This window comes from Triticum urartu, chromosome 5A (genome assembly GCF_056163025.1).
Source record: "Triticum urartu cultivar PI428250 chromosome 5A, HENAU_Tu73, whole genome shotgun sequence".
Classification (NCBI taxonomy): Eukaryota; Viridiplantae; Streptophyta; class Magnoliopsida; order Poales; family Poaceae; genus Triticum; species Triticum urartu.
This window is the reverse complement of record NC_141877.1, coordinates 132,799,628-132,818,994: the sequence shown is the minus strand read 5'-3', so window position 1 is coordinate 132,818,994 and position 19,367 is coordinate 132,799,628. Positions and strand designations below refer to the sequence as shown.

At 47.4% G+C, this 19,367-nt stretch overlaps 1 protein-coding gene across 1 annotated transcript; it reads left to right on the top strand.

Moving 5' to 3' along the window:
* Positions 1–14,549: 14,549 nt before the first annotated feature.
* LOC147970584 (uncharacterized) lies at positions 14,550–19,148 on the top strand. Its single transcript, XM_087523500.1, has 2 exons — positions 14,550–16,023; positions 19,117–19,148. The coding sequence occupies exons 1-2, from the start codon at positions 14,550–14,552 to the stop codon at positions 19,146–19,148; spliced, it is 1,506 nt and encodes a 501-aa protein (XP_087379626.1).
* Positions 19,149–19,367: the final 219 nt, after the last annotated feature.

Genomic DNA, 19,367 nt, shown 5'->3' with positions numbered 1-19,367 from the left:
ACTCAAATGTTGTTCTTGTGCATCAGACATCAAAAAGGAAGAGGGTGATTGCCGAACCTAAAGGAGCACCAGCAAAGTCCTTGAAAAACGTGGTTGTGCCGGAGAAAGCAGACATCACCCCACTTATATTGGCTGTACAACCAGTGACACAAAACGTAGGACCGACTCCAGCACACTGTACCCATAGTTCCTGGCCACACCACTAGCCGCACCACACAGGACCTGCACTCCAACAAAAGGTATGCCGATTTAAGTTGCCATAGCACCGGCCGTACCTCAGAAAAATCCCACTCCAGAAAAAGTACAGCAAGTCCACCGGCCGAAGACCTATCCCAACTGCAGAGACAGCCAATTCCTGCAGATTGGAACCCCATTCCAGTTATTCCCAGTTTAAAAGACAATGCTTTCAATGTTGTTAGGGACTACGTGCATATATTCCCATCATGGGAAGATTATAGTGAAGCCAAGCACCATTTTCACATCTTCCTGTCCCACTTACGTGTAAGTGCTATTATTCATGGTGATTATTTTCCTATTTTCTACTGATTGAACACATCAATGATTTACATTACATTGTTGCAAGTAGGCAAGGGTCAATCTGGATAGTCATGACGAGGAAAGCTTGCTTGCGCTTTTCAAGGAAGCATTGCAGCAGTATCGGTGTTACCTGAGGAAATCACACTTTGATGGCAAGTCTATAAACGAATTTCTGGTGAAGTCTCCTGTGCTAAATTTAGAAGACATTGAATGGAAAAACCTTGTTATGCATTGGTCTCGTTCCGAGGATGAGGTACTGTCTATGATATCGCATGACAATTTGAACTTCTACTTTTCCGCATGTGCCTTACGGACCTTTTTTGCAGGAAATCTGCTCGAAAAAGAATTCCGATTTGAAAAGAATGACATGATATCTCAAATATGCTGCCCACTGCTTTGCTCTTGTTAGTACCTGTTGTCCTGTATCACTGTACTTGCATACATACCTGGTTCATTATGTGACAGCAGTATGCATGATAGCTTGCTTATCAATTGTTCGCTCCAAATTATCTGATCTATATGAATGGTTACATTAGTGTAGAATATATCCAATGCTAATGAATTTTTTAGCTCTGCATTGTTCTTGTAAGTACCTGTTGTCCTTTATCAGTGTACTTATATTGACAAGTAGTTGTTCATGTACCATCACTCTGCGGCTTATTTTCCTTTGCCCTCCATTTTCTACACATAAGATCTATATTTACTCTTACCATAAGGTTGGATAACACCGATGGTACTGAAGAAGTTTAGCTCTGCATTGCTCTTGGCTGTACCTTTTGCCTGTATCGTTGTACTTACATTTATAGCTACATGGTTATGTAGCATCACTCTTCAACTTATCTTAAATATTCTCCATTTTTTCTTATATTGTCACATCTATAGTTACTCTTAACAAAATGTAGAATAAAGGAAATGCTTATGAAGAAGATTTTGTGGTAAACTTCTTGAATTGCCCCCCCCCCCCATCAGCATGGACAAGCGCTTTATAGAGGCTGCCTTCACCAATAATGTAAGTTTGTCCTTCTCAAGCCTTCAAACTTTTTTGTGTATATTTGGTTAGGCATGACTGCAACAGCTGTTTATTTTTGGTGTTTCCATCAAATTGCATGTTTAAAGTTTATTATGTACTCCAGTTCATAAACAAAAGTTTGTCCTTCTCAATTTAAGTTTTCAGTTGTACAACCAAGTTCCTTCTTCATACCATGTAAATTAAACTATACAGAGCAAGTGATCTTATTTTGCCAATCTGAAATGGGATAAATTGACAACACACTACCAATGATACTTATGAGTTCTTGATCTGTAATCCAGTGGTGTCGTGAAGCTGCCAACTCCTTCACAATGTCATTTCCTGCCATGTCTTGACTTGAACAATACCATATTGTGTTAATACTATTTTAAACCGTGTCACTTTATTCATCAGTAAGAAATGTGATGAATTGTCAGGACTGATACTTATATGTGCAAAACCTGTCATTTTTCTGCTTGTTTATCTTTCAGAGTGAGAAGGATATAAGTGTCAAACAAGTGCAGTCTCACCAGCTTGCTCAGCTGCTTGCGCTGCAGCTCCCGAGCAGGGCTAACCTTTCTTGAACTTTATTGAAGTGTTGTCAGTTTTGTATATTATTTTGTCGGCGTGTTTAGTTGCACTGGTGGTGATCTTTGATGCCCAGTGTATGTAATCTGTTGTTTGCTTGTGCTTTATTATCATACTGGCCAACTTTGATGCACAATAGATGTTATATGCTGTAATTTCTTTATTGTATAGTCTAGGTTTTTTTCTTATTCACGATGCTGCAGTTATTTTACTGTATATATATCCTATCTTCGCAGTAAACCGGCCAAACCGTAAAATTACGGTACATAGTCGGGCCGTCATGCAAATCACCATGTATGATTTGCATCATGGGCCCCGTCTTCTTGGTCCGTTAACAGGCTAAATGTAAACTGGCCCACTAGTAGATTCAGGCCTTTAATAGGCCGAGTAAACCGTCGACCCTATTTTCCCAAGAAAACTCAATGGGCCTTTAGGAGGCTGAAAAGTAGGTTGGGCCTGAAACGTGCCGAACAGCTCACGGGCCGGCAGCAGGCCGAAATAGACCCCGGCCCATGAATGTGCCAATCAAATCATGGGCTTATAACAGGCCAAAATTTTCTTGGTCCTTGTTAGGCCCAACTATATGATGGGCTTTTAACAGGCCGAAATTAATATAGAGCCAAAATGTTAAACGGGCCCTTAACAGGCCGAAACTAATATCAGGCCGAATTACCAAATGGGCCTTTAGCAAATGGGCCCAAAAGCGTAGCGTCCAGTTGACGGGCCGAATCTGATATTAGCCATAATTTAGCCCAAAGCCTCTTAAAGGGTCGGACCTGATCTGGGCCGTAATTTAGCCTAGAACATGGTAGGCTTTTAATGGGCTGGATCTCATATGGGCCATTATTAGGTCGGGAATGTGGTAGGCCATTAATGGACCGGATCAAATTAGGGCCGACATTTGGCCCAAAACATGGCAGCCAGTTAATGGGCCGGCCTACTAGGGTCCTCAAAATCTTGTGGGCCTACAGCTAGGCCGGCCATTAATGTCGGCGAAATCTCGTGGGCCTTTAGCTAGGCCGGCCCATTATGGTCCACAAAAATCTTGTGGGCCTTCACCTGGGCTGGCCCATTATGGCCCGCAAAAATCTTGGGGGCCTTTACCTGGGCTGGCCCATTATGGCCCGCAAAATCTTGTGGGCCTTTAGCTAGGCCGTCCCATTATGGTCCACAAAATCTTATGGGCCTTTAGTTGGGCCGGCCCATTTAATCTTTATGGGCCACTTTTGGGCCGGTCCACGTGTTAACATATCATAGGCGCATCTCGCCCATTGGATGAGTGACACCTGTGCCAACACGGAGCTGACACGTGTTTCCTCTAGACAATGATGATTTTACACATGGAAAATCCCCATTGGTCGGGGTTGTTAACGGTTTATCGGATCCAAAACTGGACCCGATAGCTTAACGGCATTCCGTTATGGTGGATGCCACGTGTCGGTCACCCTTGAGGAAAGCACTTCTGTGACGCGCGATTTATCATCATGGAAGTGGACACTTCCGTGATGATAATTTTGCTAATGTCATGGAACACTTCTACGATAGCACATGTATGACTATCTTAATTCTGTCATAAAATTGTCATGGATGTACATGCATGACAAAAAATGCGACCTACTGTGATAAACACATATCATGACGGAAGTGTATTTTTTTGTAGTGAAGGTTGAACTTTGGACCACCAAACCGGGGCATCGATGACTGCCCCTTACGAGACTGATTGTTATTCTGCGTGTTGTCCTTGGCTGTTCTTTTCCCCATGCCATCCTTCTCCTCATCAGACTCAGGGTCCTTAGTCTTATAAGAGTCGGCGTATTTGATGAGAGCCGCCATGATCTCTCCCATGTCATTGCAGTGGCGTTTGAGCCATCCCAGCTTCTGTTTGAGGGGAATGAACCGGCAATTTTTCTCCAAAATCAGGACGGCCGATCCGGCATTGATGCTTTCCGATGAGTGGATAACGGCCGAAATCCGGTGAACCCAATGGACGGTTGACTCATCCTCCCACTGGATACAAGAGTCTAAATCAAGAATCGATAGAGGCTGCTTGCATGTGTCCTTGAAATTCTGGATAAAATGCATCTTCAACTCAGCCCATGATCCGATGGAATTAGGGGGCAATCCCTTTAGCCTTGTGCGAGCCGGCCCATCCAACATCATGGTGAAATTCTTAGCGCACATAGCGTCGTCGACGTCCAACATCTCCATGGCCAGCTCATAGCTCTCAATCCAAGCCTCCGAAGGTTAATCCGCTGTGTAATTGGGCAACTTGCTGGGGCCCATAAAATCCTTGGGCAGACGCTCATTACGCAAAGTCGGCACCAGGCACGGCACACCCATGGTCCTAGAAGTCATCCTAGCTTCCACAAACACCGATGGGTTATGCTGAGGTTGCTGATGAGCCGCCAACTAAGCCACTAGCTTTGCCTCCCGTTGTGCCCTAGCCTGATCCACCAAAACCTGAGCATTGTTATTAGCACGTGGCGGGTCATGCTCACGGGGCTGGCGATGATGCCGCTCACTGCTCGAAACCGCCGACGACTCAATGCGTCGGCTATAACTTCAGCTATGGCTTGGGGTTCAATGAATCTGCTCACGGCTATATGAGTACGTCGCGTGTTGAGCTACTGCGGTTTTAAGAAGTTCCATGACCATCCGCGCCTCCACCGCCGCGGGAGACTCACCTTGCATCGAGAGAGCTGCTAGCCGCGATGTCGTAGAAATCATGTTATCCAAAGGGTTAGAATAATGACCCGGCGGTGTCGGCACCTGCTGAGGCGGGGTTAAATTCAAAAGAGGCATGTCTGCGACGCGTGGTTGAGTCATCGCCTCGGCCACGGGTGCCTCAACAGCCCGGGTCACCTGAGGCGGATTACTTGGTCCGGCCCTAGGTGTGTTGAAAAGACTCCTCGCATCATAATCCAAAGGCAGACGACTCTGGTGCCTCCTTTCTAGAACGGCGTTGCATGCATTTTGATCCAAGCTTAAACAGAAATTTTCTGCTCGAATCCGTTGTGAATCGGCGTCCAGGGCGGCTTACTCTGTCGTCATCCTAGCATTCTCAGCATTAAGCTCATCTCTGGCCTGAGCTATCTCATCTTGCAGTTTTGCCACGTCTGTCTTCTGTTGTTGCGCTTGAGTCTCTGGGGTTACTTCTGCCGTTAATAGAGCTGCCAAGGCGTCCAAGAGCTCGGACGAAACCTGAGCTGGTGGGCACGCAGAGCTGCTCGCTTCGGCCGTCGCAACAGCCGTTGAAACGGAGGTCATAGCCGCAGCAGTTGACGAAGTCAGCACTGGTTGTGTGCCGGCCATGAAGATCGTGACTCTATTCGGCGGCTCATAGGGGTCCGGAATACTGTTGCCATCGGAGTAGCCCCAAGCCCGCCGTCTTGCAGTTGATACATTGGATTAGTCGCACCGGTTGAGGACTCATCATCATAGTAGATGGTTGTCTCTCCACCATACACATATCCTTCCTCAAGACCCATTCCGTGAATAAAACTAACAAAAGCGCGCTTCATGACGGTTTGAACCTTGGCGGGCCATGCACACTGAGCCGTCTTGATGATGTCGGTGCAGGTGTCCGGCTCAGGCTCCGACTCGCCAATATTGCCGATGAAGACATGGATTCCGCTGAAGGGGACCTGGTACCCGTATTCGATTGAATCGGCCTCGGGACCCCATCCTACGTCCTTGATGTAGATTTTTCCGTGATGACTCTTGGTCATCCGGCCCACGGCGTATCCCTTGATCCTTTAGAAGACGCGCTTCATGGACTCGAAACTACCGTGCGCTGGCCCCACGGTGGGCGCCAACTGTCATGGAATCGTCACGACAGATGCCCTAGTGAAAAGACTTAGGTGTGGAGCCATCACAACTAGGTTAGCTTAAAGGGGTTGAGCGGGAAACAAGAGACACACGGGTTTACCCAGGTTCGGCCCCTCTCAATGAGGTAAAAGCCTACTCCCGCTTCTAGTTGTATTACTTGGGTTTTGATCACCAGGGAGCGAGTACGCTTGACCTAGTTATCGTTTGATGTTTTCTTTAGTTAACCCGCCGCCGGGTCTCCCTTTATATACAGGTTGATGCCTGACGGCTTACAGAGTCCCAGCCGGCTCACACAAACGTGACCGGTTTGGTTTCTAACTAAACCTGCCTTACAAAATAAGTTATCATATGATAGTTTACACCTTCATGTCTTAAGTCACCTCCGGGTCTTGGGCCTTCTCACCTTAAGCCGCCAACGGTGTGACCCGGCCCCTTCTTGGCGGGTCATACCTCGGGGTTATATCCCCAATAGGTGAGATGTCGATATGAGGAGAATAAGGAGTGAGAAGACCCTAAGCTTGGGGATGGCCAAGGCACCCCAAGTTAATATCCAAGGAAGACCCAAGCAACTAAGCTTGGGGATGCACCAGAAGGCATCTCCTCTTTCGTCTCCAACATTATGGTAACCTCACTTGGAGCTATATTTTTATTGGTCACATGATATGTGTTTTGCTTGGAGCGTCATTTTATTTTTTAGGATTTGCTTACTGTTATTTATATTAATGTTTTGCATGTTTCATTTCAATAAAAATGTCAAGGATAGCCTATACCATGCTTATCTTGCAAGTATATGAGTTGCTGTTTCAAAACAAAAAGTTTATCGCTGTTGCAGAAATTCTCTAGAAAAGTCAGAATGTGATAAAATGTTGAAACTTTTTGCACAATAAGCTCTGATAAATTTTCTATAGTTTGGTAAATTTTCATAATTTTTGGATTTAAATAAGTATTGATACTCTTGCATTCTTTACAGACTGTACTGTTTTGGCAGATTGCTGTTATGATTGCATTGTTTGCATATGTTTGCTTGTTTAATGATTCTATTTGAGGATAGGAGTATTAAATATGCAGAGGCATTTAGTATGAAATGTTGAATAATAATTTTAGTGATTTTCTACAGTAGAGAATGATAAGGTTTTTGCATTGATTGATACTAACTTATCTCATGAGTTCTTGTTGAGTTTTGTGTGGATGAAGTTTTTAAGATTTAGGGAAACCATGATATAAAAGGAATTAAGGAGACACAAAAGCTCAAGCTTGGGGATTCCCAAGGCACCCCAAGATAATATTTCAAGAAGTCTCAAGCATCTAAGCTTGGGAATGCCCCGGTAGGCATCCCACCTTTCTTCTTCAACAATTATCGGTTAGTATCGGTTGAGCCTAAGTTTTTTCTTCTTCACATGATGTGTGCTATTCTTGGAATGCCACTTTGTTTTTGTTTTGCTTTCTGTTTTAATAAAATACTTAGATCTGAAACTTTTAAATAAGAAAGAGTCCTCACATAGCTACCTATTTACTTAACTACTCACTTGATCTTCACTTATATCTTTTTGGAGTAGTTTGTCAGTTACTCTCGTGCTTCACTTATATCCTATGAGTAAATTGTTGAATAATTTGAATAAAATGAAACTGAAATTATATGTTCATATCATGCCTAGTGGTAACTTCACATGGGGTTTAGAAAGTGAAATCTTTTGAAGCTTGACAATCACAATATTGGTCATACAAGCAATTCATGAATTATTAGTAGAAGGAAGAGAACCTTCACATGCAAAAACACTATCTTGGAAATCTTTTGTGATTGTGAGCCCCTATCAAAATATTATATGCCAAATTTTTTGACATTGGACGAGGAAGACAACATAATGATTTATGTTTGTTCATATTCACATAGAAGTTATATTGTCATAGATCCTTCAACATGTGGTGCTTGCCCCCCATCTTTGCTAGCCAAAAATTCCGCACCAAATAGAGATACTACTTGTGCATCCAAAAACCCTTAAACCCAAATCTTATTTTCAAGAGTCCACCATACCTACCAAAGGATTGAGTAAGATCGTTCAAGTAAGTTGTCATCGGTGCAATAAGGCAATAAAAATTGCCTCTAGAAGTGTTAGATCATTTAGTGTAAGAGAAAATTGAGCGTTCTACGAACTTGTGATGGCAAAGAATAAAAGTGACAAATTGCATAATAAAGTTGCTATCATAAGGGGCAATATAACATGATGTTCTTTTGCACTAAGGGATTGAGCATACAAACAAAAAGCACATGGCAACCTCTGCTTCCATCTGCGAAGGGCCTACCTTTTACTTTTATGTCTTTACTTTCATGCAAGAGTCAAGGTTTTTCCCTCTATTCATTTTTATTTTTCTCTTTTGACAACCATCATGGGGTGAGTAAAGATCTAGGCACATATATCAAGTTGGATATGGGTAGCATGAGTTATTATTGTTGACATCACCCTTGAGGTGAATATATTGGGAGGCAAAAATATAAGCCTCTATGTTTCTATGTGTCCAGTTGAAACATTTTGCTCATGTGTATGCGGTGAGTGTTAGCAATCATATAAGACTATATGATGGTTGAGTATGTGGAGCTCTTACTTAGACTCAGCTGAATAAGTTGAATTACAATTGTTGGTGATTAGGAATATAGGTTGTTGAGTTCATTGTTTGAACCTTAACATGTGAATTGGTTGCTACTTTGCCATGATGAGTTTTATGAGAAAGAGTTATTGTTATGATGCTAGGGTAAGTGATTGAAATTATCATTTATCAAACTTATCCACTTTGCTAGCATTCACCCTTCATAAATTATTTCTTTTACCATTTACCTACTCGAGGACGAGTAGGAACTAAGCTTGGGGATGCTGATACGTCTCCAACGTATCTATAATTTATGAAGTATTCATGCTGTTATATTATCATTCTTGGATGTTTTACAATCATTTTATAGCAACTTTATATAATTTTTTGGTGACTAACCTATTGACCCAGTGCCCAGTGCCAGTTGCTATTTTTTGCTTTTTTAGATCGCAGGAAATCAATATTAAACGGAGTCCAAACACCATGAAACTTTTGTGGGTTTTTTATGGACCAGAAGACATCCAATGGGCCAGAGCAGCACCTGGCGGTTCCCTAAGGGGGGAACAACCCACCAGGGCGCGCCTAGGGGTCCAGGCGCGCCCAGGTGGGTTGTGCCCACCATAGTGGTCTCCCGTACCCCCTCTTCTCCCTATAAATCGTCAAATATTCCAAAAACCCTCAGGGTAATCCTAGATTAGAAGTTCCGCAGTCGTAAGGCTCTATAGCCACGAGAAACCAATCTTGACCCCGTTCCGTCACCCTGCCGAAGGGGGGAATCATCACCGGTGGCCATTTTCACCATCCCGGTGGCCACCATGATGAGGAGGGAGTAGTCTACCCTCGGGCCTGAGGGTTTGTACTAGTAGCTATGTGTTTAATCTCTCTCTTGTGTTCTTGATGGCACGATCTTGATGTATCGGGGGCTTTGTTAATTGTAACGCCCGGATAATCTTGCTACAGAAATCCCACGCTAATCATGCCATGTCATCCCGATTACTGTTGCTAAACGCCCGTTAGTTCAAACCGCGTCAACTTCAAATCTAAAATTAAAATTAATGTCGGCAATAAAAGTTTTCAAAAATTGAAACAAAAATGTTCGGTGGTTGCCAAATATTACACAGGTAATTATGGGGCAGCAAACACATTTTTATAAAATGTCTAAATAGTTTAAAAGGTTTAAAAGCAGAAATGCAAATAGATAAAAACAAAAAAAAAGAGCAAGCCCCCCTCAACTGGGCCGAATGGCCCAGCTGGCCACCGCGCCCCCCTAGGGCCTCTACCCACCGGGCCGCCAGGCCGGCCCACCCCACTGCGCCCTTATCCCCCCACTGCCCCGAAACCCCAGCCCCACCGACGCCCACTCGCCCCCACTCCCCCTCGTCGTTCTGGATTTGGATCGGGATCCCGATCCCCTCGCCCCTCGCCCCCGTGCGCGCCGCCCCGCCGCCCATCGCCGGACCGCCTCGCCTCCCCCTCTTCTCCGATCTGGATGCGCCGCCGCCCGAAGGCCTCACCGTCGCCGGACCACCCTGCCATCGCTGCTCGTCGCCTGGAACTTCTCTGCCCCGTTGTGCAAGCCCCGACTCCTCCTCGAGCCGGCTTTGCTCAACTACAGGGCTCGGTGAGCCCCGTGCTCCCTCTCTCCCCTCGTTCTCTGTTGCCGGCGCCGTCCACCGCGCGCCGACCGCGCTCGGCCCTGTGGCTCGCCATGGTCCTCCACGCCCCTCTACACGCACGCCGCGTCCGCGTCTTTGCGCGCCCCGGCCTCCTCGTGGTGCACGCGTGCGGCCCACTCGCGCCCAGTGCTCGGTGCCCCTCCTCCCTGCTCGCCCGCGCGCCCCACTGATGCCGTCTCGCCCTCGCCGTGCAGCCTCGCACTGCTCACTACCCCGCGCCGGCCATGCCCCTGTTCGCCCGAGCTCCCCACCCCCCACACGCGCGTAGTCTCCAGCCGCACCCGCTGTTGGCCCTCTCTCACCGCCAGCTCCACCCTGTAACTGCTCGCCGGCCACCGCCGCGGTGTCCCCGCGCCGCCCCTCGCCCCCGCGGCCGCCGCTCCTGCCTCCTGGCCAGCGCCGTGGCCCCCGGCGCACCGCAGCGCTCAGTTGGGTTCGGCCACGCCAAGGCACATGTGCCCGACGCCCGCGCCAACTATGGCTCACCAGAGCCACTGGCTCGGGGCCCCACCCACTGAAACGAAAACAAAAAAAAAGAAAAAAAAAGGAATTTAAAATAAATAAATAAATTTATTTAATCAATTAATTAACTTAGATTAATTAGCTTAACTTAATTAATCTATTTAGTTAAACTAATTACACGGGATTAGTTAGTCTAAGTGAATGACATGTGGGACCAGAGGTCTGTTGACTAGTCAAAGTCCACATTTGATTGCTGATGTCATGCTCCCATCATGCTGACGTCATAAATGCATTTTAGTATTAAATTAATTCTGTTAATTCTAGAAAATGATAAAATCCTTTTAAAATTAATATAAAATAAACCGTAGCTCGGATGAAAAAACTTTATACATGAAAGTTGCTCAGAACGACGAGACGAATCCGGATACGCAGCCCGTTTATCCACCACACATCCCTAGCATAGCTAACACGCAACTTTCCCCCTCCGGTTCACCGGTCCAAAAACGCGAAACACCGGGGGTACTTTCCCGGATGTCATCCCCCTTCACCGGTATCACCTACTACCGCGTTAGGGCACCTCTAACGCCGTTACTTGTCATATCATGCATCACTATGCATATGCTTGCATTATATTTATTGTTTCTTCCCCCTCTTCTCTCGCTAGACACCGAGACCGACGCCGCTGCTACCCAGTACGACTACGGTGTTGACGACCCCTCTCTCTTGCCAGAGCAACCAGGCAAGCCCCCCCCCTTGATCACCAGATATCGCCTACTCTCCTCTATACTGCTTGCATTAGAGTAGTGTAGCATGTTACTGCTTTCGTTATTCCTATCCTGATGCATAACCTGTCCTTGTTACTACTGTTGATACCTTTACCTGCAATCCTACTTGCTTAGTATAGGATGCTAGTATTTCCATCTGTGGCCCTACCTTCTTGTCCGTCTGCTGTGCTATACTATCGGGCCGTGATCACTCGGGAGGTGATCGCGGGTTTATACTATGTACTTTATAATTGATACATGTGGTGATTAAAGACGGGTCGGCTCGTAGGAGCACCCGCGAGTGGAACTTTGAGGCGGAGCGACAGGGCAGGTTCAGACCACCTAGGAGAGAGGTGGGCCTGGCCCTGGTCGGCGTTCGCGGATACTTAACATGCTTAACGAGATTTGGGTATTTGATCTGAGTCTGGCCATTTGGTCTATACGCACTAACCATCTACGCGGGAGTAGTTATGGGTATCCCGGCGTCGTGGTATCAGCCGAAGCCTTCGTGACGTCAGCGACTGAGTGGCGCGCGCCGGATTGGGACGTAAGCCTGCTCTTGTATTAAGGGGGCTAGTTCTGCTTCCGGCCGCGTTCGCAACGTGCAGGTGTGCTAAGGGCGATGGGCCCAGACCCCTGTGCGCTTAGGGTTAGACCGGTGTGCTGACCTCTCTGTTGTGCCTAGGTGGGGCTGCGACGTGTTGATCTTTCACGGCCGGGCATGACCCCGAAAAGTGTGTCCGGCCAAATGGGATCAAGCGTGTTGGGGTATGTGGTGCACCCCTGCAGGGAAGTTAATCTATTCGAATAGCCGTGATCTTCGGTAACAGGACGATTTGGAGTTGTACCTTGACCTTATGACAACTAGAACCGGATACTTAATAAAACACACCCTTCCAAGTGCCAGATACAACCGATGATCGCTCTCTCATAGGGCGACGAGGGGAGGATCATCGGTTAGGATTATGCTATGCGATGCTACTTGGAGGACTTCAGTCTAATCTCTTCTGCATGCTGCAAGACGGAGGCTGCCAGAAGCGTAGTCTTCGAAAGGACTAGCTATCCCCCCTTATTCCGGCTTTCTGCAGTTCAGTCCACATATGATACCCTTCTCCCATTTGATACCAATGCATACATATGTAGTATAGCTCCTTGCTTGCGAGTACTTTGGATGAGCACTCACGGTTGCTTTCTCCCTCTTTCCCCCCTATCCCTTCTACCTGGTTGTCGCAATCAGATGTTGGAGCCCAGGAGCCAGATGCCACCTTCGACGACGACCCCTACTACACCGGAGGTGCCTACTACTACGTGATGCCCGCTGACGATGACCCGGAGTAGTTTAGGAGGATCCCAGGCAGGAGGCCTGCGCCTCTTTCGATCTGTATCCCAGTTTGTGCTAGCCTTCTTAAGGCAAACTTGTTTAACTTATGTCTGTACTATATTGTTGCTTCCGCTGACTCGTCTATGATCGAGCTCTTGTATTCGAGCCCTCGAGGCCCCTGGCTTGTAATATGATGCTTGTATGACTTATTTTATTTGTAGAGTTGTGTTGTGATACCTTCCCGTGAGTCCCTGATCTTGATCATACATGTTTGCATGTATGATTAGTGTACGATTAAATCGGGGGCGTCACAAGTTGGTATCAGAGCCGACTGCCTGTAGGAACCCCCCTTCCACACCCCTTGGCCGAAGTCGAGTCTAGACATTGCAAAAACTTTTACTAACTTGGCTGTGTGCCTTACGGGCCCATGTCGCCATCGGGTGGTACTAGGATCTTTTACTCCTCGACCTTTACTCTGGGACTCTGAACTCTCTCCTACTCGGGTTAAACGATTTTACTAACTCTAACACTAGGATCCCGTGACCACGTTCACCCCGAAGTTGGATAAGCCCTAGTTATTCTTTAGAGTAGTATCTGAACATTATCCGCATTGTCATTTGACTCCTGTGAAAACATCTTTGTTTTCAGATGGAACCCACGAGGCAGGTTGTGCGCCACATGACGGCCATTGGTGCCTCAGGATCACCTGCTGTGTTGGTTGAGATGATGACCTATCTGGGTTATCGCTGGCACCCTGAGTACACCGTCTATGAGGAGTATCAGGACTTCAACCAGGAGCAGTACCGTGCCATCGTCCACCTCTACTCTCGGGAGTATGACTCCACTACCGTGCTGCAGACTGCTCATGGTGTTGGAGTGACCATCGACATGGCGGTCCATGATGCTGCTTATGCTGCTCTGACACGTCTTCGTGGAGAGTATCAGGAGTTGGACACCTCCCCCTTCAGGCACATTGCTATCGCATCCGATGTTGGTGCGGAGGGATACTACACTGCTGCCTACTCCACTGTCACCCGAGAGCCCTTCTACTATCAGAACCTGGTTGTGCATGCTGACGGGCTGGATAGAGCTAACCGAGCTCTTCGCCACGAGTTGTACACCACCCGTCAGCACCTGTATCGTGCTCTGACGCTGTTGCACCCCTCTGTCCACTCTGGTGATCTGTCGCGTTTTGCGATCTACCCTGCCCGGACCGTGATGCCCCAGGGCGTCAGCTGGCCAGATGTGGGAGGCTACTCTCCTGCATTGGGTCCTCTCCTGCCACCTACGCATCGGGTTCCACACCAGAGTATCCGCGGACCCCAGGCTACTCGCGTGGAGGTCTTCCCTTCGCGTCACTACCAGCTGTCGGGCTACACCTACCTCCGCAGTACCGCATGGGACTGACGTAGACTTGCTTATTAGTGTTAGCTGCATTTGCCGCGAGCCTGTGTGCCGCCTATGATGTCTTAGCCTATGTACTGAACACTGTGTAACGAACTCTATGCATGATCTCTTTTGTAAGATATGCCGACTACTATGTAGTATCTATCGTGCTACGTTCGTTGTGCATGTTTCATCATGAATGATTCTTGTTTTTTTTGCAATTCCTCAATGCTGAACTACCCCTGTTAAATATTAGCAGGATGGTTAGACCAGGTGGTCGTGGTCGTGGTGGCAACGCCCCACCACCGCCTGAGTACATGGCTGGGATGATGCAACAGTTTGAGCTGAATCGTCAGTTCATGGAGAATATTATGGCTCAGTTTCCTCGCCCCAATATGAACCAGCAGCCAACCCAAGTGACTCTGCAAGATTTCATGCGCCTCAACCCAACCGTGTACCGCAGCTCAACTCAGCCTCTGGATGCTGACGACTGGCTCCGTGACATCACCTATGAGATGGAGTCTGCTGATGTAGCCCCTGCCAGCTATGTCACCTTTGCTTCCTTCTTCCTGAAAGGACCCGCGGCTCAATGGTGGGACAGCCACAGGCGTACTCTGCCAGCTGGAACAATCATCACCTGGCCAGACTTCCAACCTGTCTTCCATGCTCGCTTCATTCCTCAGGGAATCATGGACCCGAAGAAGCGTGAGTTCCGCAACCTCACCCAAGGCAACAAAACTGTGGAAGCTTACCAGCGGGAGTTTCTTGACTTGTCCCGCTATGCTGAAGAAGACATTGCAACTGATGCACGCAGACAGGAGAAGTTCCGTGATGGCCTTCAAGCTGACATCAAGCTCGCACTTCTAGTGCATGACTTTGCTGATTTCTCCACCCTGGTGAACAAGGCCATCAATGTCGAAACTGGTCTGCAGGAATACCAGGGCTCTCACAGGCGCAACCGTGAGACGGGCTCATCTTCGGGCCCGCCTTCACAGAAGCGTAAGATATGGATTCCCAACAGTATGTACCAGCCAAATGCACCTGCCCCAAGGCAGACCTATGCTGCACCACGTCTGCCTGCTCCTCCAACTAGGCAGACAAGACTTCCAGCTCCACCACCACAAGCTCCTGTTCCCACTCCCAATAATGGTCTCTGCTACAAGTGTGGACAACCAGGTCACTGTGCTAGGGATTGCAATCAGAACCAGAATCAACTGGCCCTCCCAGCAACTAGCCGTGGAAGCAACCAGCCTCGCAACAACAGTGCCAAGTCTTATGGTCATGTTCATGCCAACCATGTTGATCTCAATGAAGTTCTAGACCAGCCTGCTACCGTGATGGGTACACTCCTCGTAAATTCAGTACCAGCATCTGTTTTATTTGATATAGGAGCATCACATTCTTTCATATCAGCTGAGTTTGCATTCATGCATGGCATCAAATACGAAGAGATGAACACTGCGATTGTGGTACACACCCCTGCGGGCCAGTGTCAAACCTCTATGGTTAGTCACAACGTTCCCGTTGAAATTGAAGGACTGGAATTCCTTGCCTCCCCCATCGTACTAAAGTCCTGTAGCATCGACCTCATTCTGGGAATGGATTGGTTGAAAGCGCGTACGGCTTCTATAGTTTGCGCCACTAAGGTCGTCCATCTGCTACACCCTTCTGACGAAATAATAGCTTACCAAGCTCATCTAGTTCAGAATGCCGAGGCACGACTTTATGCCTTGAACGCGTTGAACGCTGCACCACTCGAGGGCATTGAAAACATTCCCGTCGTTCGTGAATTCCAAGACGTCTTCCCAGAAGAACTTCCAGGGATTCCTCCTGCTAGAGCTATTGAATTCATCATTGACTTGAAACCCGGCACTACCCCTATAGCTAAATGACCCTACAAGATGCCGCCGCATGAACTCATTGAGCTTAAGGAGGAAATCGACAAATCTCTTGTCAAAGGTTTCATTCGCCCAAGTTGCTCTCCTTGGGGAGCACCTTCTCTCTTTGTTAAGAAGAAGGATGGGACAAACCGATTGGTCCAAGACTACCGTCCTATAAACCAAGCCACCATTCAGAATAAATACCCTCTTCCTCGGATCAATGATCTTTATGATCAACTGGCTGGCTCATCAGTGTTCTCCAAACTTGACTTGAGGTTGGGTTACCACCAGATCCGTGTTCGTGAGGAGGACATCCCAAAAACCGCCTTCGTGACTCGGTATGGATCATACGAGTACACCGTCATGTCATTCGGCTTAACGAATGCTCCCGCCACCTTCTCTCGTCTGATGAACTATATATTCATGGATTACCTCGACAAGTTCGTCGTGGTTTATCTGGACGATATCCTTGTATTTTCCAAGAACGAGGAAGAACATGCTGGACATCTTCGTCTGGTGCTAGAAAAGCTTCGAGAGCATCAACTGTATGCTAAGTATTCCAAGTGTGAATTCTGGCTCCCCGAAGTAACCTATCTTGGGCATGTCATCTCCAAGAATGGTATTGCCGTCAACCCTGAACGAGTTCAGGCTATTCTCGATTGGACTCCTCCGAAGAATGTGAAGCAAGTCCGAAGTTTTCTCGGCCTCGCCAGCTATTGCCGTCGATTCGTCGAGAACTTCTCCAAGATTGCCAGGCCTCTGACTAATCTGTTGCATAAGGGTGTCAAGTTTGACTGGACAGACAAGTGTCAGGAAAGTTTCCAGGCGCTCAAAGACAAGTTGACTTCTACCCCCGTACTTGCTCCACCTGATACTAAGAAGGACTTCATCATTTACTGCGACGCTTCCCGTCAAGGATTAGGCTGTGTCCTAATGCAAGAGTGCAGAGTGATTGCTTATGCCTCTCGTCAACTGCGCCCTCACGAAGAAAACTACCCAGTTCACGACCTCGAGCTTGCTGCTGTCATTCATGCACTGAAGCAGTGGCGACATTACCTTCTCCGTAATCGTTGCGAGATCTTCATCGACCATCAAAGTCTGAAGTATCTGTTTACTCAGCCAGATTTGAACCTACGCCAGCAAAGATGGATGGAGACTGTTGCAGACTTTGACGTGGGTATATCCTATACCCCCGGCAAGGCTAATGTAATGGCTGATGCCTTGAGCCACAAGTCTTACTGCAACCACCTCCAGGTCCACAAAGTTCAGCCCTCGCTTGCCGAAGAATTTAGAAGGCTGAACCTCCATATTGTTCCTCCGGGATCACTCACTCCCCCTCCTGAAGGTTTCCCCAAACGGAACCTCCATGTTGTTTCCAAGGGTTCTCTCAATACCCTGGTTGCGAAACCAGATCTTGTGGACACCATCAAATGGATACAGAAATGTGACGATGAAGTCCTCAAGATTAAGCGCGACCTCAAAAAAAGAAAGCCCTCATTCTTCACTGTTGCTGACGATGGCGCCTTGCATTTCAAAGGCCGCCTAGTGGTACCATGTTCGAAGAAAAACCTGGATAAGACTAAAAGGGTTATGCAAGAAGCTCATGATACGCCTCTGTCCGTCCATCCTGGTAGTACAAAGATGTACCAGGATATTCGTCAAAGATTCTGGTGGTCTAATATGAAGCAGGACATTGCTCGTTATGTTGCTGAGTGTGACGTTTGTCGCCGAATCAAAGCAGAGCATCAAAGGTCTGCTGGAACTCTGCAACCTATCTCTATTCCTGAATGGAAATGGGACCATGTTGAAATGGACTTCGTCACTGGATTTCCCAAATCTCAGAAAGGTAATGATGCTATTCTTGTCGTCGTTGACCGGCTTTCCAAAGTTGCCCATTTTCTGGCGGTCAAAGAGACAGTCACTGCTAGTCATCTTGCTACTCTCTACATGGCCAGAATTGTTTCACTTCACGGTATCCCACTGGTTATCAGTTCAGACCGTGGCAGTTTATTCACTTCAAGGTTTTGGGCGAGTTTCCAAGAAGCTATGGGAACTCATCTGTCGTTCAGTACTGCATTTCATCCTCAGTCGCAAGGACAGGTTGAACGTGTCAACCAAGTTCTCAAAGACATGCTTCGAGCTTGTGTAATATCATTCGGCAAGAAATGGGAGGAATCTCTTCCATATGCCGAGTTCTCTTATAATAATAGCTATCAAGCTAGTCTGGATATGTCCCCCTTCGAAGTGCTATATGGACGAAAGTGTCGAACCCCTCTGAATTGGTCAGAAACTGGGGAACGTCCACTCTTCGGTCCGGATATTATCCAACAGGCCGAAGAACAAGTCCGCATTATTCGCGAGAATCTCAAGACTGCTCAGTCACGTCAGAAAAGTCAGTATGACCGTCATCACCAAGACATGGTCTATCAACCTGGCGAAAAGGCTTATCTTCGAGTTACACCAATGAAGGGTGCACACCGCTTCGGGATCAAAGGAAAGCTAGCTCCCCGCTATATTGGTCCTTTCACTATTCTCGAAAGGCGTGGAAAGGTGGCATATCAACTGGAGCTTCCGCCGAACCTTTCTCAGGTTCACGATGTGCTCCACGTGTCGCAGCTTCGACGCTGCTTCAAGGACCCAATCCGAGCTGTGGATCATGAAGTGCTGGAATTGCAACAAGACCTCTCCTATAAAGAGCATCCGGTCCACATTCTTGACCAAGCTGAACGCCGCACACGTCAGAAGGCGATCAAGTTCCTCAAGGTCCAGTGGTCGAATCACTCTGAAGACGAAGCCACCTGGGAACGCGAGGATCGTCTTCGTGATGAATACCCCGCACTGTTTCCTTCTACCTCCTAAATCTCGGGACGAGATTTCTTGTAGTGGAGGAGATTTGTAACGCCCGGATAATCTTGCTACAGAAATCCCACGCTAATCATGCCATGTCATCCCGATTACTGTTGCTAAACGCTCGTTAGTTCAAACCACGTCAACTTCAAATTTAAAATAAAAATTAATGTCGGCAATAAAAGTTTTCAAAAATTGAAACAAAAATGTTCGATGGTTGCCAAATATTACACAGGTAATTATGGGGCAGCAAACACATTTTTATAAAATGTCTAAATAGTTTAAAAGGTTTAAAAGCAGAAATGCAAATAGATAAAAAAAGAGCAAGCCCCCCCTCAACTGGGCCGTATGGCCCAGCTGGCCACCGCGCCCCCCTAGGGCCTCTACCCACCGGGCCACCAGGCCGGCCCACCCCACCGCGCCCTTATCCCCCCACTGCCCCAAAACCCCAGCCCCACCGACGCCCACTCGCCCCCACTCCCCCTC